Source organism: Macaca mulatta, chromosome 12 (genome assembly GCF_049350105.2).
Source record: "Macaca mulatta isolate MMU2019108-1 chromosome 12, T2T-MMU8v2.0, whole genome shotgun sequence".
Classification (NCBI taxonomy): Eukaryota; Metazoa; Chordata; class Mammalia; order Primates; family Cercopithecidae; genus Macaca; species Macaca mulatta.
Window position 1 is genome coordinate 141,027,843 of NC_133417.1, and position 21,990 is coordinate 141,049,832.

General features: G+C 44.2%; 1 protein-coding gene across 4 annotated transcripts in view; it reads left to right on the forward strand.

The window, feature by feature from the left end:
• Positions 1-21,990, forward strand: part of AGAP1 (ArfGAP with GTPase domain, ankyrin repeat and PH domain 1) — a 647,080-nt gene that overhangs the window by 281,247 nt on the left and 343,843 nt on the right. For all 4 annotated transcript variants that reach the window (XM_015111237.3, NM_001261633.1, XM_077956100.1 and 1 more), the window contains 1 exon segment: positions 21,859-21,986. In XM_015111237.3, the coding sequence (XP_014966723.1) occupies positions 21,859-21,986 (128 nt within the window).

Consider the following 21,990-nt stretch of genomic DNA (forward strand, 5'->3'; position numbering starts at 1 on the left):
CATCAGTGTGGCTTAATGAATGAGAGTGACACGGGAGGAGGGTGGGGCTCCAAGGCCAAGCAGGGGTGGTCAGGACTGGTGTTGCCTCCAGTCCCTCAGCCTCTCTCCCCCTCCCCACCGCCCATTTGGAAGTCCAGGCCTCCTCCTCGGTCACTGAGACTGCTTTGTCAGCCTCCGCCTTCTGTATCCAAACAGATGACCCCGATCTGAATCTTTGCTGTGCTGGCCTCTGCGCTTGCCTGTGACAGCTCAGATAGGATTCTTTCCTGCTCAAAAGCCTTTGATGACTCCCTAGCACCTACCATAGTGGTTTCCAAACTTGTGTTTGGCTGTGAACTCGTCGAAGGTCTCCTAAGTTGAAGGCCAGTGTGTAAGGCAGCAGGCAGTGCAGGGCGCCGGGATTCCTGCCCTCTGAATGTGGCACCACCTGCCCCAGTGGGCGTCACTCGCTCACTGAGCAGCTCTTCCCAGAGAGCCTCCTGTGTTGCAGACGCCATGCCCCTTCCCCTTGCACACCTTGTACTCCAGGCACTGCAAGCTTGCACCCTTTCCTTAGCCTCGAACGCTTGCTCCACTGAGCCAAAACCTGCTTGTACCTCAGGCGTCGGCACTAGCTCGGAGCCCCTTTTCCAAAACCTCCAGGCTGCCCTAGCCCTTTCTTGGCTGAAACCTATCTCTGCCTTTTCCGCCAACCTGGAAGCAGCCTCCAAACAGGAAGAGCTGGGGCTGTGCTCACTCTTGCTTCCCTTTGCGGAGTACATGGCGAGTTCCCGGCACGTTTTATCATATGAGCGTCTGCTCTTGAGAGGCCGGACTGGATCCCGCAGAGGAACGAGGAAGTAAAGACAAAAGTGATTCCGGGCGCGGTGGCTCACGCCTGTAATCCCAGCACTTTGGGAGGCCGAGGCGGACGGATCACAAGGTCGGGAGATCGAGACCACCCTGGCTAACACGGTGAAACCCCGTCTCTACTAAAAGTACCAAAAAAAACTAGCCAGGCGTGGCGGTGGGCGCCTGTAGTCCCAACTGCTCGGGAGGCTGAGGCAGGAGAATCCCTTGAACCTGGGAAGCAGAGGTTGCAGTGAGCCGGGATTGCCCCACTGCACTCCAGCCTGGGTGATAGAGCAAGACTCTGTCTCAAAAAAAAAAAAAAAAAAAAGGCCAAAAGTGATTTATTGAGTTGCTCCGAGCTGGAGACAGAACCAGCAGACCTGGGACAGAAGAAAAATTCTGGGTGTGAAGAGCCTGTGTGGGGCTGATACCCGCCCACCTCCCTCCTCGTTATCAGCAGGCAGCCTCACGTCTGCCTCTGGGAGCAGAAACCATTGTTTCAGCAGCAAACTACACTGGCTGTACTCACCATGACCTGTTGCCATAGAGGACGAGTCCCAGCTGTCTCACCTGTGCCCCTCCAGTCGCCTTCTCAGAATCTGACGCTGGTCCTAAGTGCCTTCAGCTGTCACCTGAGCACGTTCAAGCCTCCTGCCCAGCACCTTCCTTGAGCACTGCCATTGGCATAAGGACTAGGTAGGCAGATGTCCTGATAAAGGTGCACGCTCAAGTGTTTGGGATGTTAACAAATGATGGCTGTGATATAACTGACTCAGTTGACAAATACAGAGATAGAACAAATATGGCAAAAGACTTGTATTTGTTGGATGTTGGTGGGTTTATGGGGTTTATCTATTGTATGTTACATTTTCTGTACCTTTGAAATGTTTGTAGTGGTCGGAAGGAGGAGGCTTCCTTGGCCCCTCCTGGCTCCGCCCTGGGCCCACTGCCCTCACCCTCTGCCTCGGACCTGGGTGATCTCATATCTGTGTGTTTCACCGGGGCGCTCACATTTCTGCCCACTGAGATCCTTTCTCTGAGCTTGAGACTTAAATATCAGCTGTGTCCTTGACATCACACCTGGGCCCCAGCTGAGTGGCCCCTGTGTCCCTGGCTCAGGTTAGACCTCTGGACCGCTCTGACTCTCCTTAGTCCCTGTGGCCACTTGAGCACCAGGTTATATTGGTTCACGTACCTTGTGCGACCCTTGCCATCAGTGCCCTGGCCCCAGCCACCATCGCCCCGCCTGGGTTTCCTTCCGCACTTTCCGCTTTGGGTATCCACCCATTTCCCCCAGTTCTTTGACCAGTGCAGCCAGCGGGGAATTTTATTTCACGTCTCATCAGACAGCACCTCTTTAGTGTCTTTCTCAGACCCCCCTATGCTGTGGATCCTGAGAACCAGAAGGTTCCTCGAGATTCTTAGAGTCGCTGTCCTCATCCTTCCTGCTCTGTGCTCTTCCTCCTGCCCTGAACCCCTCACTCGCTCCTTATCTGTGAGCGTAGAGCTTCAGCCTCTAGCTTCCCAGGGAGTATTTCTTCCGCCTCTCCTCCCTAGTTCGGTTCTGGGGTCAGAATTCCCGGCTGCCATGTGGCTCCCCTGACCCGAGACGCAGTGCCAGGGTCCTCATCTGAGAAGTTGGTGATGACAGAGGCCCTGCCAGTGCTTGCAGCAGGGCCCCACACAAGGTGGGGCTCAGCAGGGCTTGGAGATGACAGTGACCTCTGATGGCTGTGTTCTTGGTCTAGACTATAAACCCCACGGGATCAAGAACCACATCTAGACCCTCATATTAGGGATGCCAGCCTGGGTACCCCATCTCTGTCACATCTCTGTGGTCTCTTCAGCCCTGTGGCAGTCCTCACTGCCTGAGGCTGGCACCCTGTCTGTGCCTCACATGGATTAACTGACTTTCCTCACCAACCCCAAGAAGTATATCGTGTGTGTCCATTTTGCAGATAAGGAAACTGAGGCACAAATGAACCAGGTAACTTGCTAAAGATCGTGCAGGTCATAAATGGCCTAATTGAGCTGGGAACCCAGGCAGTCAGCGTCGGCGCTCCCCAGCTCTGTCAGGCGACCTGTGAACATTTGCCAGAAACACAGACTCATCTGCAGGGAAGCCTCAGTAACCTGACAAGGAGCAGCTAGAGGGCTCGAGGGAGAAAAATCCTTGTAGACACATCAGTGGATTCAGGTGGCGTGTGTGATTTTTAAAATACAGCTTCCCCAAGATACAATTCACATAGCCTCAAACCGAACGATTTAGCTCTATTTTTGAGATCGTTTTGGGTTTGACTTTTTTTGAGGGGCCTGCCCCACTCTTGGGTTGTTCGTAATCTGAAAATAGTTGGGGATGAATGTTGGTTACATTTCCTCCCATAGGACCTCAGTCTATTAGCCTTACCCCTCCGGGCTCTTCAAATGCCATATTTGGCTGTGTGAGAATTTATCAGAGCTCAGCACTCAGAACCTGCTATGGCTCTCCGGTTTCTGCCCCTTGGAAAAGTCTGGCAAGTGACAGCGGAGGCCACTAGATGGCAGTACCACCCTGGCTAGAGGTGCCCTTGGAGCTGGGGCTCAGACATCCCTGCCCCTGGTTTCCTTCAGGTGAGATCATCAGTAACCTATAGGCTTTGCAGACTGAAGGTGATAGCCAGTTAATGTGCTACATCCATTTTAATTTGAAAGATACAATTAATTAAATTAGGCATAAAGTGAATGTGATAGGAAACTGGAAGCTCAGGGCTGAGGCCCGGTCCGCTGTGGGAACTGTGCAGCCTAAAGCCTGGACCCCTGGCAACTGCTTTGTAAGGTGCAGCAGCAAAATCCTCATCACTGGCACTCGGAATATACGCTGCAAAGTTTGTACCTAACAGCAAATGGCATAAATAGTCTCTGTTCCATTAAAGAATTGGACTGCACAGTCTCCTTAGAGAAGATTTAATGAAGCGGTTCATGCAAGACCCAGAGTAATGGTATCACCACGTTAGCCTAAAAGAGTGTTTGAGATAGGAGGTGACATTCCTGGGGGACTGCCCCTCCCACCTCCACCCCTACCTCCTGTTTTCGCCATCTCTTGATATAGTTGTGCCTAATTTTATTTCAAGAAGAAGATAGTTTGTTGCCTTTTTTTTTTTTAACAGCTTTAAAAAGTAAGTTGAGGAATTTAAGTTTAAAAAAATTAATAGCTACAGCTAACTGCAAAAGATATCATTGGCAGATGCAGCAAAATATATATATATATGTTTTCCACAGAAAATTGGATTCTGCCCATAAAACTTAGTAATACTAATAAAGTCAGGTCATTACCAGTTTTAAGCCAAATAAGCAAACTCAAAGAGATCTGCTGTCAGTGTGATTCTTGGTGTTTTTTTTATTTTTTTTGGAGAAGTGTAAATCAGCTTTAGTGCAGCAAGCACACCACAGATTTGCTCAAATCATTCCTGCCCCTTCTGAAGGTGGGTAGAGTCGCTCAGCCAAGTAATTTACAGTGCTGTGGCAAGGTATGTTTATATTTAAGCTGTGCAACGGTGTAGCTAATGAGAAAGATAAGAAATTTATAGTCCTTGGTGATTGATAGGATTACTGCCTAGGCATTAATTGAAATCTGAGGGATCACAGCTGTGGGTTTAAGTTAGGGGGAAAAAATTACTTCAAGTAAAGGAAAACTTTTAGATTTGCTTCTTAACATTTTGAAGATAGTTCTCCCGCTGACAGTCTGGTTGGTGGTAGAAACAGTTGATCCTGGCCAAGGCTGGGGTAATTATACCGAGATAATTACGGTATCTACTGTGTAGCCTCTTCAAGGTAGGTGGTTTATAAGTGTGGGAAAAAAAATTAAATACTGTGGGGTTTTTAAATGGCTTTAAAATTTTACATGTATAATAATAAAATTCTCTGCAGTTACTCTTTGCTAAATATTCTCTGGACTATTATTTAAGACACTTAAAAAAAAAGAAACCCGAACTAATAATGGCAGAGGCAAGCCTGTGATATTAGTCATTGCCTTAAAATTTCCACTGATTATACTTAATCTGGGTATGTCTAAAGTAATCTTATAGACCTTTCCCTACCTGTCATTTTTTAAATGTACCATTCCTGTTGAAGCTCAGTCTTGTGAAAATGTCTAAATTTTCCCATTAAGTGCTTAAAAAGTAATAAAACTAAAGTCATTAGACTTCACTCATCAGAGCTATATCGGGAGAACTATTCTTTGGTGCAATAAATCTGACCAAGGGTTCGACATTCATATCCCTTGGATTCATTCCCTGGAAATGGACGTTTGAAGGTAAATTGCTTAAGTAGGGCAGTTTAAATTTTTAATACAATCTTATTGTAACTGTTAGCTCATGATTAAAGTGCAAAGGGGCCTTAGATGTTTTGTAAGATTTATAATAAATGCTCTATGATGCCTTTTCTATGCTGAATTATGGATGTTATGACAGTTAAATGCTTATAAAGGCCAGAAAGGCCCAAATGAAGAGTTGGGTCTTTATTGGAGACTAAATCACACTTACCGAATGCAGACAGTTTTTCACTGGACACCTGTTCATTCCTAGATTCACAGTCTCAGAGGCACCTAGAAGCCTTCATAAGCCAGACAGTAGCCGGTATCTCTTTTTTCTAATGCAGTTGGGCTCTGGAAGGGCAAGGCCTGAGCCAGTGGAAGCTGTTTTGAAAAATACCCAAATGACAAATTATTGTTCCCATCACCAGTTGGCTTTTTTTTGGGGGGGTGAGTGGAAGGTGGGGGGGGACTTTTTTTTTTTTTTTTGGATGTAAATAATCTTTTCATCAGATGCCTGTTTCTCTAATGGACGCCACTAGTGCATACGGAGTTTCTGCATTCCTTTTGTAGAATCAAGGAAGCTTGAAGCTACATCTTTTTGCGTCATGGAAGCTGTGATACCCTTTAACTTTCTAGACCCAGTGATACAATGGCCACAGTTTGGCCACGGTTGATTGGAATTGTTGTTTTAAGGCCTAGTGTAACTGGACAGCAGGACTAACTCTTCATTTCAGAAGGAAGGCCTCCAGCCCAGGAGATGGAGCTGGGCAGGTGCCCTCCTCACGAGAGGCTGCAGGCCAGACGCAGGGCACCGAGAGCATGGCGTTTGATTCAAAGCCATGGTTGGGTGGATTTTCAATCTATTTGAAGGATAACTTTGGCTACTATACAGTATATACACTCCTGCCTGTGTTTTTGTTTTTGTTTTTGTATTTTTTCCATCAAAAGAGAAATCTGTTTTGAAAATAGAGGTAATATCTTTACCATCTTTTCTCATGTATGTTATTTTTTGGAGGAAGGAAATAGCTGATTTTCTATACTTTGACAGTGTCACCATTTGCCATCTTAAATTTTATAAGCTGTAATTTGCGTTTTTCTTAAGTATCTCATCCACAGATGTATTTGAGTGTCCACAGTGAAATGGTTGCATTACTTTCAAATTACTTCCTTTAATTCTTCAGATGGGTGCTAATGGTTTGGGTTATTAACTGGCACAAATTTGAGTTCTTTTTATCTATGCACATTGTTTTTTTTCCCCCTTCAAAATGAATTTGCAAAAGCATCACTAGAAAAGCTTACATGTAAACATTTATGCTGGTAATAGATAAAAAGGTGCTGCGTAGCAGTACCATTGGGAGAACTCTGGAGCCCAGAAGGAAAAATCTACTTTCTTTGGAATAACTGAATAGGAGTCCCTGTCAGTTATTCCCACTTTCTCTTTATCACCCTTGGATGGTATTGAGGAAACCGTATTGCATGCTTAATTTTCACAGCGCTCAGTATTAAGGTAAACCTACGGATTGTGTTTAAGTTGCGGTATACCTTTTCCAAGTAGTTGTGTAACTGGCAGCGACAGAATAGGCATTGTACGGGAGGCAGCATTTTCAGCTGTAAGTGCAATAAATAGTGGTTTATTTGTTTTAGTTTTTAACCTTTTAGACTACTTTGTGATCAGCAGGAGAGTGTGTGTGTGTGTTTGTGTGTGTGTGTAGGTTGCAGAGTGAGGATCTAGTCTATGATTGAGACTTGTTTTCAAAGTGTTCACCATGGATTTTTTTTCTTAAATAACATTTTTCTCAGTGAGCTTTGCACCATGCTGTCACCAAAGACAGTGTTTCTCAGGCTTTTCTTAGTGAAAGATAGTTTCCTCGGGTAGTTTATAGCAAGATTTGGGGGTAAAATTGAATTTATGGCCTGAAGAGTCATTATAACCTTTTACCTATAGCTAACACTTACATACCTCAGGTCAAATAAATTTAGATATATGCTTAATGTTCTAAAAACTCTGTTCCTTGCTCATCCATGGCCGGACCAGAGAAGTTATTGATCATCAGGTATTCCTTTCTTTGTGGTAGAACATCACCATGTTCTCATAGAGTCCTGTTAGGAAGCAGAGGACTGACTGCTCTGTGTCACTGTGGAGAGAAAAAGACCTTGTCCCGTCCCTGTCATCAGAGGATTCTAGTATCTTGTTATGCCAGTGATGTGGTTTGAAAACTTGTTTTTATGGACATGCCCACAGAACATTATGCTCTGTGGAAAGAGGCAGGCACAGAAAAGAATGATTCCATTTATATGAAGTTCGACAACAGGCAAACTAATTGGTGATGAAAGAAATCGGAAGAGTGGTTGCCGGGAAGTGAGAAGGCAGGATTGGCTGGGGTTGGGGTTGGCCCAGAGGAGCTCCTTAGAGGGATATCGTCATCGTGGCTTGGCTCACATGGCATCTGTCAGCATTCATGGACTGGTACAACTAAGGTGTTCCGCATTTCACAGTATGTACATTTAATCTCAAAAAAAGAACCTAGTAGTTAATCATGTGCATGTTGAAATGTGTGGGAGTGAAGTGAACTGATGCCTGCACCATAGTTGAATTGCATCAGAAAATGAAATGGACAGACAGACAGATGGACGGACGAATGGACGGACGGACGGATGGATGGATAGGTAGATATATAATAAAGCAAGTATATAGCAACATGTTACAATTATAAAATGTAGCTGGAGTGGAAGGAGGTGTTCGCTTTCAACGTTTTTTGTACGCTTAAAAAATGCGTTAATAAAATATAGGGGGAAATCAAAATAATTGTTACTGCATTAAAAATGTCACTGTAGATCTCTTACATGAAGATGGGTCCAGATAAACCTAATGTAATGTGAGCGCTTTCTCACAAGTAGAAGTGTACAGTATTACGATGAGCCACAATTTTTAAAAAAATGAATCCTGCCAGAATTAAAAGGCATACATGATTCTTTGAAGAATTTCACTAAAGCGTAGAAACTGCAGTAACAGAAAAGAATACTTTGACTTCCTCACAATTCCTAAATCACAGCAGATTACAGATTCAAAATCAATCAGTATTCTCTGCTGAACTCTAATTAACACTTAAACGTTATTAGTCACAACTGTGAAATCTTGATCGGCAATGACCTCGGGTATTCTAAATGTAAATAAAATTAGATGTAGATCCCTTTTAATTACCTGAGGTGCTGTGAGTAATTACAATGGCAATTGATAAACTTAATTTCTTATTAAAGGGGGAAAAAAAACCATGAAAAGTTTCTCTCTGCTATATACTTAACTCTTCAGTAGCCGTGGCCTATGCCAAAAAAATTTTAGCTAGATTTATATGTCAATCATGTCGAATTGTAGATCATTTTAAAAGTGTTTATGTGGAGCCTCACATTCATCATGCATCTCCTAACTTCGTGGGTAATGTTCCTATAACATCACAAAGGGCAAAACTTCCCCAAAGGATCTTCATGTATCAGAAAAGGTAGGTTTCTCGGAGGTAATGCTGGTTAAGTAATAATAATGGATGGGTGCTGGGGAGAGTATTACAATGACTTAATGCACAAAGCCCTGTTGAAGACCAAGTGGAAATCTGTTTTGTCATCTCATCCTTCTTCCTAATTGCATCACAATACATTGTATAATTCAACCTGTGTGTCACTGTCACTTCTTCCCGTGCACAGGGCCACCGCTGCTGGTTCATTATTAACAGAGCAGGGAGGAGAGGAATAATTCTCTCAGGTTCCAACCAAGACATCTTCTCTCCCCCACTTTAAGAAGAAAATGTCTTTTTTATGGAGATTGTTGTAAGGATAATTATTTCTGGAAATAGGAAAACAGCTTCAGTGGTGGTAGATACGTCCATTTTTCTTAAAAGTTAGAAGCTATCCGAAGGAGAGTGTGCCTGTGACAAATGGAAAGATTAGAGAAGTTTCTAAACTCCTTTTTCTGTTGGTATTCGTATCTAAAAATAGGAAGCAAATTAGACCTGATAAGTTGTTAAGCCTGTATTAATCAAACTGTTAATTTTTTAAAAAGAAAACCAATTATTGTACTTAACCGAATCTGTCTCAAGGTTCCTGATTTCAAAATCGACTTTTGGCCTTTACATCTTACGTTTTCCCTTCTTTAGGACTCTTGAGTCTCCTGTTCGTCATTTATCTTGATCTTGTCATCTTTTTTTCTTTAAAATTTTATGTAGTTTAGCTGGAATAATTTAGCATAACCTATTTTCTTTTAAATTTTGTATAGTTTCTTTAGCTGGGATAATTTAGCACAATCTGTTTTAAATTTTGTGTAGTTTCTTTAGCTGGGATAATTTAGCATAATCAGTCTGGCACGCTATCATGTTTTTGTTGGTATGTTTTTCTCTGTGTATGTTTTAAAATCCTTTGCCAGTCACTTTTTCTGTATTCTGTCTTCATAGTGTGTCGTATTCCTTTGATGCCACCACATTTATCTGCACTTAGGTCTTTCTTTCATTCCGCTGACAAATTGTGTTAGTTTACTTTGTAACCCCTAATTTGGGCCTTTTAAAAAAATGTGGATGGAAAAGGGAAGTCCTGTGGCCTCGCTGGCGTGGAAGAGTGTGGAGGAGCCTCGCCATGCGGATTAAAGAATTGCCGGTGAGCCTTCGTCTTCAGGGGGTGGCAGAAGCATGGCTGCTCCGGGATCATCAGCTTTCTCTGCGAGACAGCTTGATGAGTCGAGAAGAACTGACAGGTCCATCTTTCCCCTCTTTGTTTAAGCCATTTATCTTTGAGATCCTTGCCTGCCATCTAAATTGTATTGCCAATTTACTGGGATATTCACTTGCCTCGTCTTGGAAGACACTGATTTGCATCCAGCTTGAGAATGAGTGAGCGAGAAAGTTAATCATCTCCTGGCCTCTGGAACAGATTTGTACTGTGTTTAATTGTAGCGTTTGAAATGTTACATGTTTTCTAATGAGAGTCTATATTCAACCCTGTGTTAACCTGTATCACAAGGAGAATAGAACAGGGTCCTACTCTAGAAAGCTCTGCTCTTCGGAAGATCTTTATGCTTTTCACATATCTTTCTCCATTTCAGATTAACCTAAGCTGTGTGAGCTGCTTTTGAATTCTGCCTGCTTGTTGTTGATGATGATTTATTTAATTAAGCGGAATAATTAATAAAGAATTGTAGTTGGACGTGGAGGGAAATGGTGTGCTCAGCGCTCTAAGAGATTCTGAAATTTTTATGGAGATTGTTGTAGAGATAATTATTTTTGGAAATAGGAAAACAGCTTCAGTTGTGTTCAAGTCCATTTTTCTGGAAAGTTAAAAGCTATCCGAAGGAGCATGTGGCTGTGACAAGATCTCGTCTATTTTCTTGTGCCCTGTGATGAGAAGAGCACAGCTCTCTTACTCTGAGCAGGTGAGGTCCCGAAGAAGAAGCTCATTAATAAGGTCCTGAAGAATAAGTTCATTTGTTTATAGGGATCAGGAGACCCCTAGAGTTCCAGTGAGAAAGCGTGAGCTCTGTCCATTGATCCTCCCGGGCCTGCCACTCTTCCCTGCTTGTACTGGCTCCCGTATTCTCCTTGACATCTTTTCTGAGCATATGCTAGTTTTGTTTCCGTCAAGCTTCCTCGAGGGAGCTGTCAGCCCCCCATCAGGGTCTTGACACCAGCTCCTGCCACTTTGACACATACTTAGGCAGTGCTCGGAGCCGAGCTGGCCGGGGCCATGGCCCCACAGGCTTGTGATCAGTGGGTTCCAGTTCTCACTTCTTGCCTTTGAGTTCTCAGACTTCTCCCCTCTCCTGTTTTAGAGTTGAACTAGCAGGGGCTGCCTCCCCCTTGGCTGCTGCTTGCAAACCATGTGGGTTTCCTATGTCATGAAGGCTTTTCTTCGTTGTGCGCTAATGACCGCCCGTTCCACAGGCGGAATACTTTCTCATGTTTCATTCACCCATCTGCGTGTTTCCTGCTTTAGGTGTCTCTTCCGTGTCTATGCAACATTCATGATTTCTCAGTATTTCCCTCTTGCAGATGATTCCTTCTTTGTCTGCATCATAAACACACACCTCTCTAGGCAGCACTTTCTGTATGCCACACGCTGTCACTTATCTAACACATTGGGAGAGAAAGGTGCTGACAAGGCGTGCAGGAGGTGGATGGGATGGATGTTCTGGTTGGTTGGTTGACATTTTCTAAATGGCAGATTTGTCTGGATCCCACAGTCTCCCACATCTAGCAAGTTGCCTAGCACATACTAGTTGCTCAATGAAAGCAGTCAGTAAATGGGATGAGTGAGGGATGCTATAAAGCATAGTGAAGAAACCTTCCTTGACACATTAAAGGGAAAAGCAGCCAACTCCACGTTGTAAAGAATGGGAAGCAACTTGCTTGGTTTCTTTGAGGACTTGCTTAACTCTGCATTGACCAAGAGCAAGCCGAAGAGCATTCTGGGACCAGGAAGATGACCAAGTACATTGTAGGATCAAGAGCATTCTAGGCCATGAGCATTCCAGGACCAAGAGCCATGACCATGATGAGCATTCCGGGACCAAGAGCCATGACCATGATGAGCATTCCGGGACCAAGAGTTTGACCAAGTATTACACGTTCTGGGACCTTCCTAGGCCATTGGCATCATCACTGCAGCCTCTGGGTCACGCGTGCCTCATGGGTGTCATCCTGACTTAACCTGTGCTTGATGGGTGGGACTTACTTGAGTAGGGCAGGAGGTTTTGAAAGGCCATGATCATACACAGTACTTAGCTCAAGTGCACGGAGAAGCAGAGCTCCATCCTGGGACTCTGGTACAGCCAGCCAGAGACACAGGGTTACAGACACAGCTTAAGTCCTTCAAGCTGGAGTATGACTTGGATGTACAAACTCCTAATCCCTAAGGATAGGAAAAGACCTAGAAGATCTGAGGATTTTAATTCAGGAAGGTCCACCAAAAGGATAAACAGCTAGTAAGCCGGGATGGTATGGTGCGGATTTTGGATGAAGGTGGCTGAGTTTGAAAACTGGAGAAGGCATGGATGAGACCAATGCTGAGGGAAGGCGAGGCAGGGCAGGGAGAGGAGTGGGAGAGTAGGTGAGGCGGGGTGAGGAGAGGAGTGGGAGGTAAAGTGAGGCGAGGAGAGGAGTGGGAGGGTCCATCGGTGTCCTCAGTGCCTGGAACTGACTGGTGGGCGTCCTGTTGGCACATGGGGCAGACTGAAGCCTGACACATGACCCCCGAGGGTTCTCCAGACAGGATCATATCGAGCCCCTTCTCCTTTCCCAAATGGTTGTGTAGACGTGCTGATGGAAGCAGAATGGAACCCTCAGAAGCGCGCGTTCAGACTGGCAGTAGACAAAACCAGCTGCAGGGCCACACCACGTTTAGGGTGCTTTTCAGCATCTCTCAGGGGAGTGAATGTTGGCATGTTGGTGCTTCTGAATACAGGATCCCTGGTCCTTCCGAGGCCTGGACCCTGGCAGATGGTCAGTTCCCCAGCCCCTGCGGCCCTCTAGCCCAGGGTGACTATGGGAATCAAACATGCCTGATTTTTGGCAGCTTGATTTTAGCATGAAATTTTAAGGAACAGTTGTGCTGTGAAGGAATGCGTGGCAGAGGAAGGGACGTGTGTTTCCTGCAGCATGATTTGATGTCCCCTTTACCACAAACAACTACTTTATACCAGAGTTGGATACACATGTTAACAAATGTCAAATATACTCTATTTGTTTCAGCAAATAGTGTTTTTGTCCTTGTTTTTGTTTTTAATTGTGTTCTTTCCCCTTTTCTCTGAAAGGAAAAGGGAACTCCAGCTGCCCTAGACATGGTAGAAATTCCCCCTCATTCTAAAATTCTGAAATTAATGTCAGCAGCCTTGACTTTGGTCCGTCCTGAAGGTAACTGTTTATTACAGTCGGCATTTAAATCCCCCGATTAATAGGAGCAATTAAACAATAGCTTCATTTCCAGCAAATTAACAACCCTAATAGGTAATTGCGACATAAATGAAGATAAATTTGTTTTAATACAACGAGATAAAAAGAATACAGACAAGAACTGAATTTCAGATTAAGAATGCGGACTTCAGTACTTCAGGAAAAACTTGAAAGCTTCACTAGAAGAAATTAAAGCAAGCTTGCCTTTTTAACCATAGCCTGTTTTAGATTAGAGGGTTGTTTGCGCAAAAAAATGTATATATATATAGAGAGAGAGAGAGTCGTATTTTGTGCTTCGATACTCAGAAGGTAAGGCATCAAAGGATTACTTCGATATACGTGAGGTAAGTCATCGAAGGATTACCACCCACCACACCCTTTCTCCTGCTGCCTTGCTTGGGGCACGGCAAGTCCTAATGACTTGCTTGAGCCGTTGAATCTTGGCCACAGCCTCTCATTAGGCTTTCAGTGACAAGGAACCGAAAAGCAAATGCATAGAAGAGCATTTCCTATTTTTACACCCCTACGTTAAATTTATGACCTGTTTATTGCAGGATGTCTTACTTTCCTTGTTAGTATTTGTTCTGATTGGGAAAGTATTCTGCAAAAAAAAAAAATAATTTGCAAAAATTAGAATTTGTCCTGTTGAAATGTGGAAGTGGCTGGACCAGACTTGTTGATAAATGCAGTATCTGTGTGAAGGATGGGTGGGAATGAGTAGCTTTGGGGTGAATAGCGAAGTGCTGATTTTAAAGGTAGTGGCAAAAAAATGATGAAAGCCTCTTCTTCTAGAACAGGGATAATGAATTTCTCCTTGTGGGGTCGCCGTGCTTATGGGAAGATGGAACGCAGGTTAAAGAAACTATTGGAGTTTAGCTAAAACTGTATCAGTGAGCTTGTATCCACTTATCAGAACTCATTTGGTTAGCTTAGAATCATCAGATGATATGTAATTAGCCTAGAATTCTATGTGCTGCCAAAATATTAATCCAGTAAAAGGGTAGAGGGATACAGTTTTAGATATGGGAGTCTCAAAACAAAATTCAAATTGTGTGTTTCTCGGAAACCGCTGGAACCAGTCTGCTGAGTTCAGCCCCTGAGGCTCTTTCCCAGCCTCTCCCCTCCCCACACCCCTGCACACTCCAGGTAGGAATGACCTGTATTTTCTGACCACCCCAGGTATCTTTCCAAAGCATAAATCTCTTCACTGTTCAATTTGAATAACCCCCGTTTGCCCTAAGGACAGCTTCACACTTGCCACTCTTCTCTGCATATCGAGTCCTTAGAAATGCATTTCTGGTTGCCCGTTTCAGCATCTTCTCCCACTACCTTCTTACAACCTTCCCACTCCGGCCCCACTGTTGATCCATCCATCCATTCATTCATCCAGTTGGTGTGTGCCCTTTGAGTGTCGGGCAGGCCCTGGCCCTGGGAAGTTAAATACAGCATGGCCTCAAGCATTTCCAGAAGAGGTCCCAGCTCCGTGGAGTTGACCCATTGTCTTGGAACGTGGGCTGACTGTATTCTTCAGTAGACGGCACAGTTGGGCAGGATCTGCACAGGTGTGTAAGTGCCAGGCCATGCCGTGGGTCCCATGGTTCACTGATTGCCATGAAGGAACATACTGTAGCCGGAAGACCCGAGACCCTCATGGATGTGTGTGCTTCCTCACATGGCTATGACTTGACTTAGCTTTTCTTTATTGCTCAAAACCCAGATCATGTGAAAACACGTTTAGAAGATGGGCTTGAATTATCAACCATATAGAATACACCTTCTTTAACATTTAACTTTGAGATATTCATGGTGAGAAAAATTCTGCATATTTCTTTTCACTCCAAAGTCACACATTCGGAACTACATAGATAATTTGGTAATTAGTTTCTTGTTAATTAATAAGATAGTTTAATGATCACTGTACTGTAATTTAAAACTGAGTTGAGACGTTAGGGGATCTTTTATTTGTTACTGGAAGATTTACAGCCGGTAGGAAGGTCTCCAGGTAAGCCCCCTGTGTTTCGAATGGAAGATCCTTTCTTTTTCTTTTTTTTTTTTTTGAGATGGATTAGGGACAAACTGTCCCTGATATGCCCTGCCCAAACTCCTGACCCACAGAATCATGATAAACAATAAGATGGCACGTTGATATGATTTTTTTTTTTTTTGAGACGGATTCTTGCTCTTTGGCCAGGCTGGAGTACAGTGGCGTGATCTTGGCTCACGGCTCACTACAACCTCTGCCTCCTGGGTTCAAGCAATTCTTCTGCCTCAGCCTCCAGGGTAGCTGGCACTACAGGCACACACTACCATGCCTGGCTAATTTTTGTATTTTTAGTAGAGACAGGGTTTCACCATGTTGACCAGGCTGGTCTCGAACTCCTGACCTCAGGTGATCCGCCCATCTCTGCCTCCTAAAGTGCTGGGATTACAGGCGTGAGCCACCGTGCCCGACCTGGAAGAGCCTTTCAATGAAAGGTGGAGTAAATGAAGACACGACAAGACATGCAGTGCCCTCAGCTATATAAATTTTGCTTTTAAAATATTTTTGTGGAGTAAAGTTAGTGTTTCATCTCGTGTGAATTAAATTTCATCAGTGTGTCTATGGTGAACATTTAAAATACGGTTTTATTGGAGACGTGGTTCATACTTTATAATCCCTACCTATCAGTGCTTACTGGGAATTGCTCCCCTTCTCCCGAGTTACTGGCCTCACTGTGCTCTAGCTTTCCCGGTAGCAGAGGAATCCACTTCCCAAACGTGGGCTCGATTTACACCGAGTTGTTGGTTGTCATCTAATGGTGGCTCTTCAGTGTCACTGGAATCTCTACGCTTTCTCTGTGTCTTCCTTAGTTCTCTGCCCCCACTTTTCCCACCCTTCGCATGTCATCCGGTCCCCCACAAAGCTTCTGCATGGGGCTTGTCTGAGCTTTCTGCTTATTCCAGAAGAGACTATGATCCTTATCCAGTAGTGCTAATACAAGGAAATACCAGGTGTGGTCAAGCCACCTTCCCCAAACGTGAAAGAGCCCAGTTTTGCTAAGGAGCTGTTGAAGAAGTAGAAATAGAACAGTGCCGTGGTAAGATCTGCCTTTGAGGTCACCCCGCGGGATGTTCGGGTCCTTTAGGGGGCAGTCAGGGAGACTCATTTGGAAGCTGCTTTGGTCACAGCTATGGAGGGATCAGTCTTAGATCAAGGCAGTGGAAGTGAAGACGAATTTCTGGGAAACTCGGTGGTTGAACCAGTAATCTTTTAGGCCTGTTCTGTCCATGCTGAAGAGTGGGTGTGCCATCGACTGAGCTAGAAAACAGATGAGAGACAGGTCGGAGAGAGGCGAGGAGGCCCAGGCTGGGCGGTGTGGACTTGAAGGCGCTGCAAGCAGATCCAAGGGGGGATCCTGAGTTGGTCATTGGCTGCACGACTCTAGAAGGCAGGATGCGAGGCAGAGCTCTTCATGGCAATGGCGATGCTGGGAGCACCTGGCACTGAAGTGGTGACTGAGACATTCGCGAGGAGATTGCCCACATTCGCGAGGAGATTTCCCAGCCAGAGGGCATGGGAAAAAAGAGGACACCAGGAGGGCACCAGGGAAGCACCCATACTTCAGGAGCCAGCAAGGGAGGATGAGAAAGAGAAGTTCCAGTCGGAGGAGGAAAACCAGGGACGTCAGGGTTTATGGAAGCCCGAGGAAGATGCAGAAGAGAAAAGGAGAGAATGACCAGGAATGCCACGTGCTGCTCAGAGGTCCAGGAATGTGCGACCTAGCCTCCGGGCCGTTCCCAGTGACCATGGCAATGGCAGGCCCAGCCCAGAGATTGCAGAGAGCAGGAGAGGCAGAGTCTAGCAGCATCCCCAGGCTTTCCAGAAGGCCTGGCTGGGAATGGGGTGTGGCACACGGTGTAATCGGTGTGCCTTGGTGAGCACCTCCTGTGTGCCGGTCACCACGTTCAGTCCTTTTCAGCATTTGGCTGGGAATGGGGTGTGGCACACGGTGTCATCGGGGCAGTCTTGGTGAGCACCTCCTGTGTGCCAGTGGCCACGCTCAGTCCTGTTCAGCATTTTGTTTAGTCACCCAAATAAAAGTTAGAAATTGCTGAGAAACTGAGAGTGCAGGGCAAAAGAACACATGATTCGTACTGTGGAAGCAGGACGGTCTGTTGGGGTGCTGGCAGGGAAGTTGGGTGTTTGATTGCCACATGGTGGTGTCATGAGCAGTCACGGAGCCGTCGGATTGCTCTGGTGAACTCGCTGCCTGGTTTTTCTCAACTGCAAAATGAAAGAGCTGAGAGGATGAAATGAGTTAACAGATGGGAAGTGTAGGCCACCCAGCCCTGCTCAGCCTTTGAGCAGCAAAGAGGAGGAGGAGGAGGAGCTGTTCTCTGGTTACAGAGGGCATGGGGCTGGCCCGGAAGCTCATAGTGTGACCAAGGGCGATTCCTTGCCTCATTTTGTGTGATTTAGAAACAAGGTGGAAGCAGAAATTGGGCATTATGTCAGGATTTAATGAAGCCTTGTTTGGGAGCTATTGTCTTATTTTTAACCACTAATTAAAGGGTGCTGTTTCCCTCTATAGAATAAAACATTTACAATTTGTAGATAAAGTAAATGTATGCCTCACTTTTTTCGTTAAGTTCTTAAACTTTTTTTTAATTGAAGAATGGAAACATACATGAAAGTGTATTTGGGCTTAAAAAGTTGTCACAAAATTATCCTCAGGTCAAGAAGGACCCATTTCCAGCCCCCAGAACCCCCTGCATCCTGTCCCAGGCACCTGCCTGCTCTGCTCCCTAAAGATGGGCACACTTCTCCCTTCTGACCCTGTGGTGAAACCGGCTTGGTTTTCACCTTTATGCAGGGTACACACCCATGCACACGTGCACAGTCGCAGGGCTAGCTGAAGGTATCTTCTATCTGTAAATCTAAATAAAATTTGAAAATTGTAGAGGAAGTGACTTTTAAATGAACGCTAAGCATTACTCTTGGGAGTCTCAGGAGGGTAATTTAATTGGTAGTGTCAGTAGTAAGAGCAAATGTTTTCTGTACCCGTTGACACTGTTTTAGATTTAGGAATAGCTCATGTGACAGAGTCATGGTGAAGTGTGCCATCCAATTTGAGAAAAGATCAAATCTCAATGACAAAGCTTCCAGACTTTTTTAAACATTAAATTTAATTTTTCTGAGACTGTCTCTGTTGCCCAGGCTGGAGTGCAGTGGCGCAATCTTGGCTCACTGCAACCTCTGCCTCCCGAGTTCAACTGATTCTCTTGCCTCAGCCTTCCAAGTAGCTGGGATTACAGGCGTCCGCCACCACACCCAGCTAATTTTTGTATTTTTAGAGATGGGGTTTCACCATGTTGGCCAGACTGGACTTGAACTCCTGACCTCAGGTGATCTACCTGCCTTGGCCTCCCAAAGTGCTGGGATTACAGGTGTGAGCCCCCGCGCCCAGCGACTTCCAGATTTTTTTTACGTAAGTCCATGTGATTGTGTTTCTGATCTATGCACCCACATACATTTACATTGAACATATTTATGTCTATGCACCCACACACATTTACACTGAACATATTTATGTCTATGCAACAAACACGTTTACATTGAACATATTCATGTCTATGCACCCACACACATTTACATTGAACATATTTATGTCTATGCACCAAACACGTTTACATTAAACATATTTATGTCTATGCACCCACACACATTTACATGGAACATATTTATGTCTTTGCACCCTCACATGTTTACATTGAGCATATATGTCTATGCACCCACACACGTTTACATTGAACATATTTGTGTCTATGCGTCCATACACGTTTACATTGAACATTTATGTCTTTGCACCCACACACGTTTACATTGAACATTTATGTCTCTGCACCAACACACATTTACATTGAACATATGTATTTATATAAAACAGCAAATTTATTTCTTGAATAATCAAATATAGACAGAAACTCAATGGTTATAAAAAGCTTCCCAGACAGCATAGTCTGGGGTAATATTCACATGTTAAACCTATTAACATTTAAATGTTCTAAATATTATGAGTAATTAGCGATTACAGCCACAGAAGAGGAGCTCCCTCCCGTGACATTCCATCCATTTTCTTTGAGTTGTTTTTTTGGGGGTGGGAATGGAGGGGGGTTCCTCCACTCACATAGACCCAGCAAGCTTTTCCCTCTAGGAGCTTTTGTGAACTCACCCAGCCTGCTGCCAGGTTATGTGGAGAAGGACTGCAGATGTCTTGGATGGCAGTCGTCACACTAGTTTTTTGCTTGCCCAAACAATTCATTTAGGGATGTCTTCAAGTGAGGTGCCTAGAGATTCCATCCCATCCCTGGGACATCGAGCAAATAGCAGCAACAGCCATTGGCAAATTTGTGGCTGTTTGCCAGCGTTGACTCTGTAGTCAGTTTGCATTTTCAAGATGGGGGAGACATGGGCAGATGGTACAGAGGCGTCCTTTCCCTTCCGAGTCCTCATGCTCTCCCTCCTCCTCCTCAAGTCAGATACTTTTTGTTCTTCATTAAAGTTTTCCCTTATTCTTACGGGTCACCCTATAGTCTTAAAGCATTCAAGCAGTCTGTATATTTTAGAACAACATATTTATAAATCATTTCCTTTCCTTCGTTTGTGTATGGAAGCAGGAAGGACATAACAGTTACAGGTAGAGGGAAAATAGGACAAATACGAAAAAAACAGTAGAGTTACAAAATACTACCAGTTATTGGATGTTGTGACGTCGTTTTATTTTTTAATTAATGTGCTAGAACAATAATTAAATAGAAGAATTTCAGCAGTTAACAATGCTAAATACTCATACTTTGTACATCCTGTCTGTAGTTTGATGAGAGGCTTTGTTGTAAAAATATTCTCTTTACTCATGAACTGACTCTTCCTAGACTCCAAGTAGGAAGGATGGAATATTTATTTGCGTTTGAAGTTTCATACAGTAGAGATTTCAATAACATATTTGACTTGTCTTAGGAAGTTTCTCACATCTTCCCTAGTTTCTACAAATGAAAATGTCTGCAAAGCTCTCAAAGCCTGCATCCTAGACCTATCTAATTCTGACGTCTGCGCATTTCTTTCGAGTGTAAAGTCAGTGTGGCCATCCAGCTGAATAGTAACTCTGAGGCTGGGAGTAAAATCAGATATCAGTGTAGTTGATAATCAAAGCCCCTTATTGCTATTTTTCAAAAACAAAGTAGCAGTACTTTAGCACTCACCCAGGCAATTATGATTTTTGGCTAATTTACTTTTGGTTTTTGCAATTTCAGGGTACCTAGACAACACATTTTGCATCTGTCGAAGTCTTAGATTTTATTTTTGAGTTCACGTAATGACTTTTAAAATATTCTAGTAAATGTCTTCAAAGACCCCAGATCAATATGCCAATGGTTCTGAAATGACAGAGTGCCACGATATTCCTCTGTAATTTAAACATGATTAGCTGATGAAGGTTATGATCAATACACTACCGGAAGATAAATTAATTGATATCATCCTTTCAGGATGATAAGAGGCCTATTGGAGGTGGGATGTAACTAATGAAGCTGCTTCTTCATCTCTGCGAGCCATTTTTTACGTATTGCATTTTCACTTAATCATATTTATACCATCATTCATTTACATGAAACCTATAGGCTGTGGACAGACCAGTTTCTTATTAAAATTGTATTCATTTGGAAAAGAAATTATCTGCAAACACGATATGGGCCCCGTCTATGTTATAACCTATTGCTGGGGAGAGATCACATGTTCTTCTCCATGGACATCTTCGAAAATAGCAACTATCTAGGCAAAGACAAGGATTGAATATCGTTGAACTTAATTACTGCTAGTCCCCAAAGACACACATCTATTCAAATCAAAACTGTAGTTATTCTGCGGCAGTGACACCTATTGGTGTAGGAAGTTTTCTAATCGTTGACTTCCTTTCCAATTACATCCAGTATGCTTTATCAGCGAGCCTATTTGCCAAGAGAAGTTATGGCTGCTTGAATTTAGATTTGTATTGATTAAGATAAACTTCCAATGTGTGCAGTAGTATATTTAAATAAAAGAGGTCTTTGATATAATTACATGTCCTTGAATATAATTCTGTATGATAGCTTGTAGAGTTAAGAGGAATTCTTTAGGCTTTAGGGGGGAAAAACCCCAAAAAACAGTTTTTGTCTTTCCAGGGGGTTTGGTTAAATTGCCCTGCCTTATTTAGGATTATTTTTGTTCCAAGTAACTGGAAAAAAAGATCATTTTATGAGAATAACTTAAATGAGACAGGTGTGTATTTTTTTGCTTCACATTCCTCTGAGGTGGTCTGTGCAGGGCTGCTGAGGCCTTCTGTGGAGGCGGGAGACCGGAGTCGGGGGACCGGCTCTGTCTCCCTCCCACGTGGCTCCTGTTCCCAGTGTCACCTCGTGTTCCACAATGCTGCTGAGGCAACATAACATTTGTGCATTTCAGGCAACAAGTAGGAAAGACATACAAGAATTTGGGGGCAAAGGGAAGCTCTCAAGAAAGATCCTTAAAAGCTGCCCTGTGATCCTTCTGCTCTCATCCTGCTGGCCAGAGCTGGTGTACCTGGCCATGTTCAGCTGATGTGGGGGTGGGGGGATGGGAGGAGGCTCTGGAAAATGTCATATTTATTCTGGTTGTCATTTGCCCAACTAAGAACTAGGAATGCTATTACTGCGAAAGAAGGAAATAACAGATTTCGATGACAGACTGATGATCTCTGCTCTGTTCCTGAATTTGGAAATTGATTGACATGGATTTCTTTTTGTCTGTGTGTCCACCAGTTGCCCAGAAGATTGTTGCCACAAGGAAGAAGCAGCAGCTGTCCATAGGACCCTGCAAGTCGCTGCCTAATTCTCCCAGCCATTCCTCCGTCTGTTCTGCGCAGGTGTCCGCCGTGCACATCAGCCAGGTAC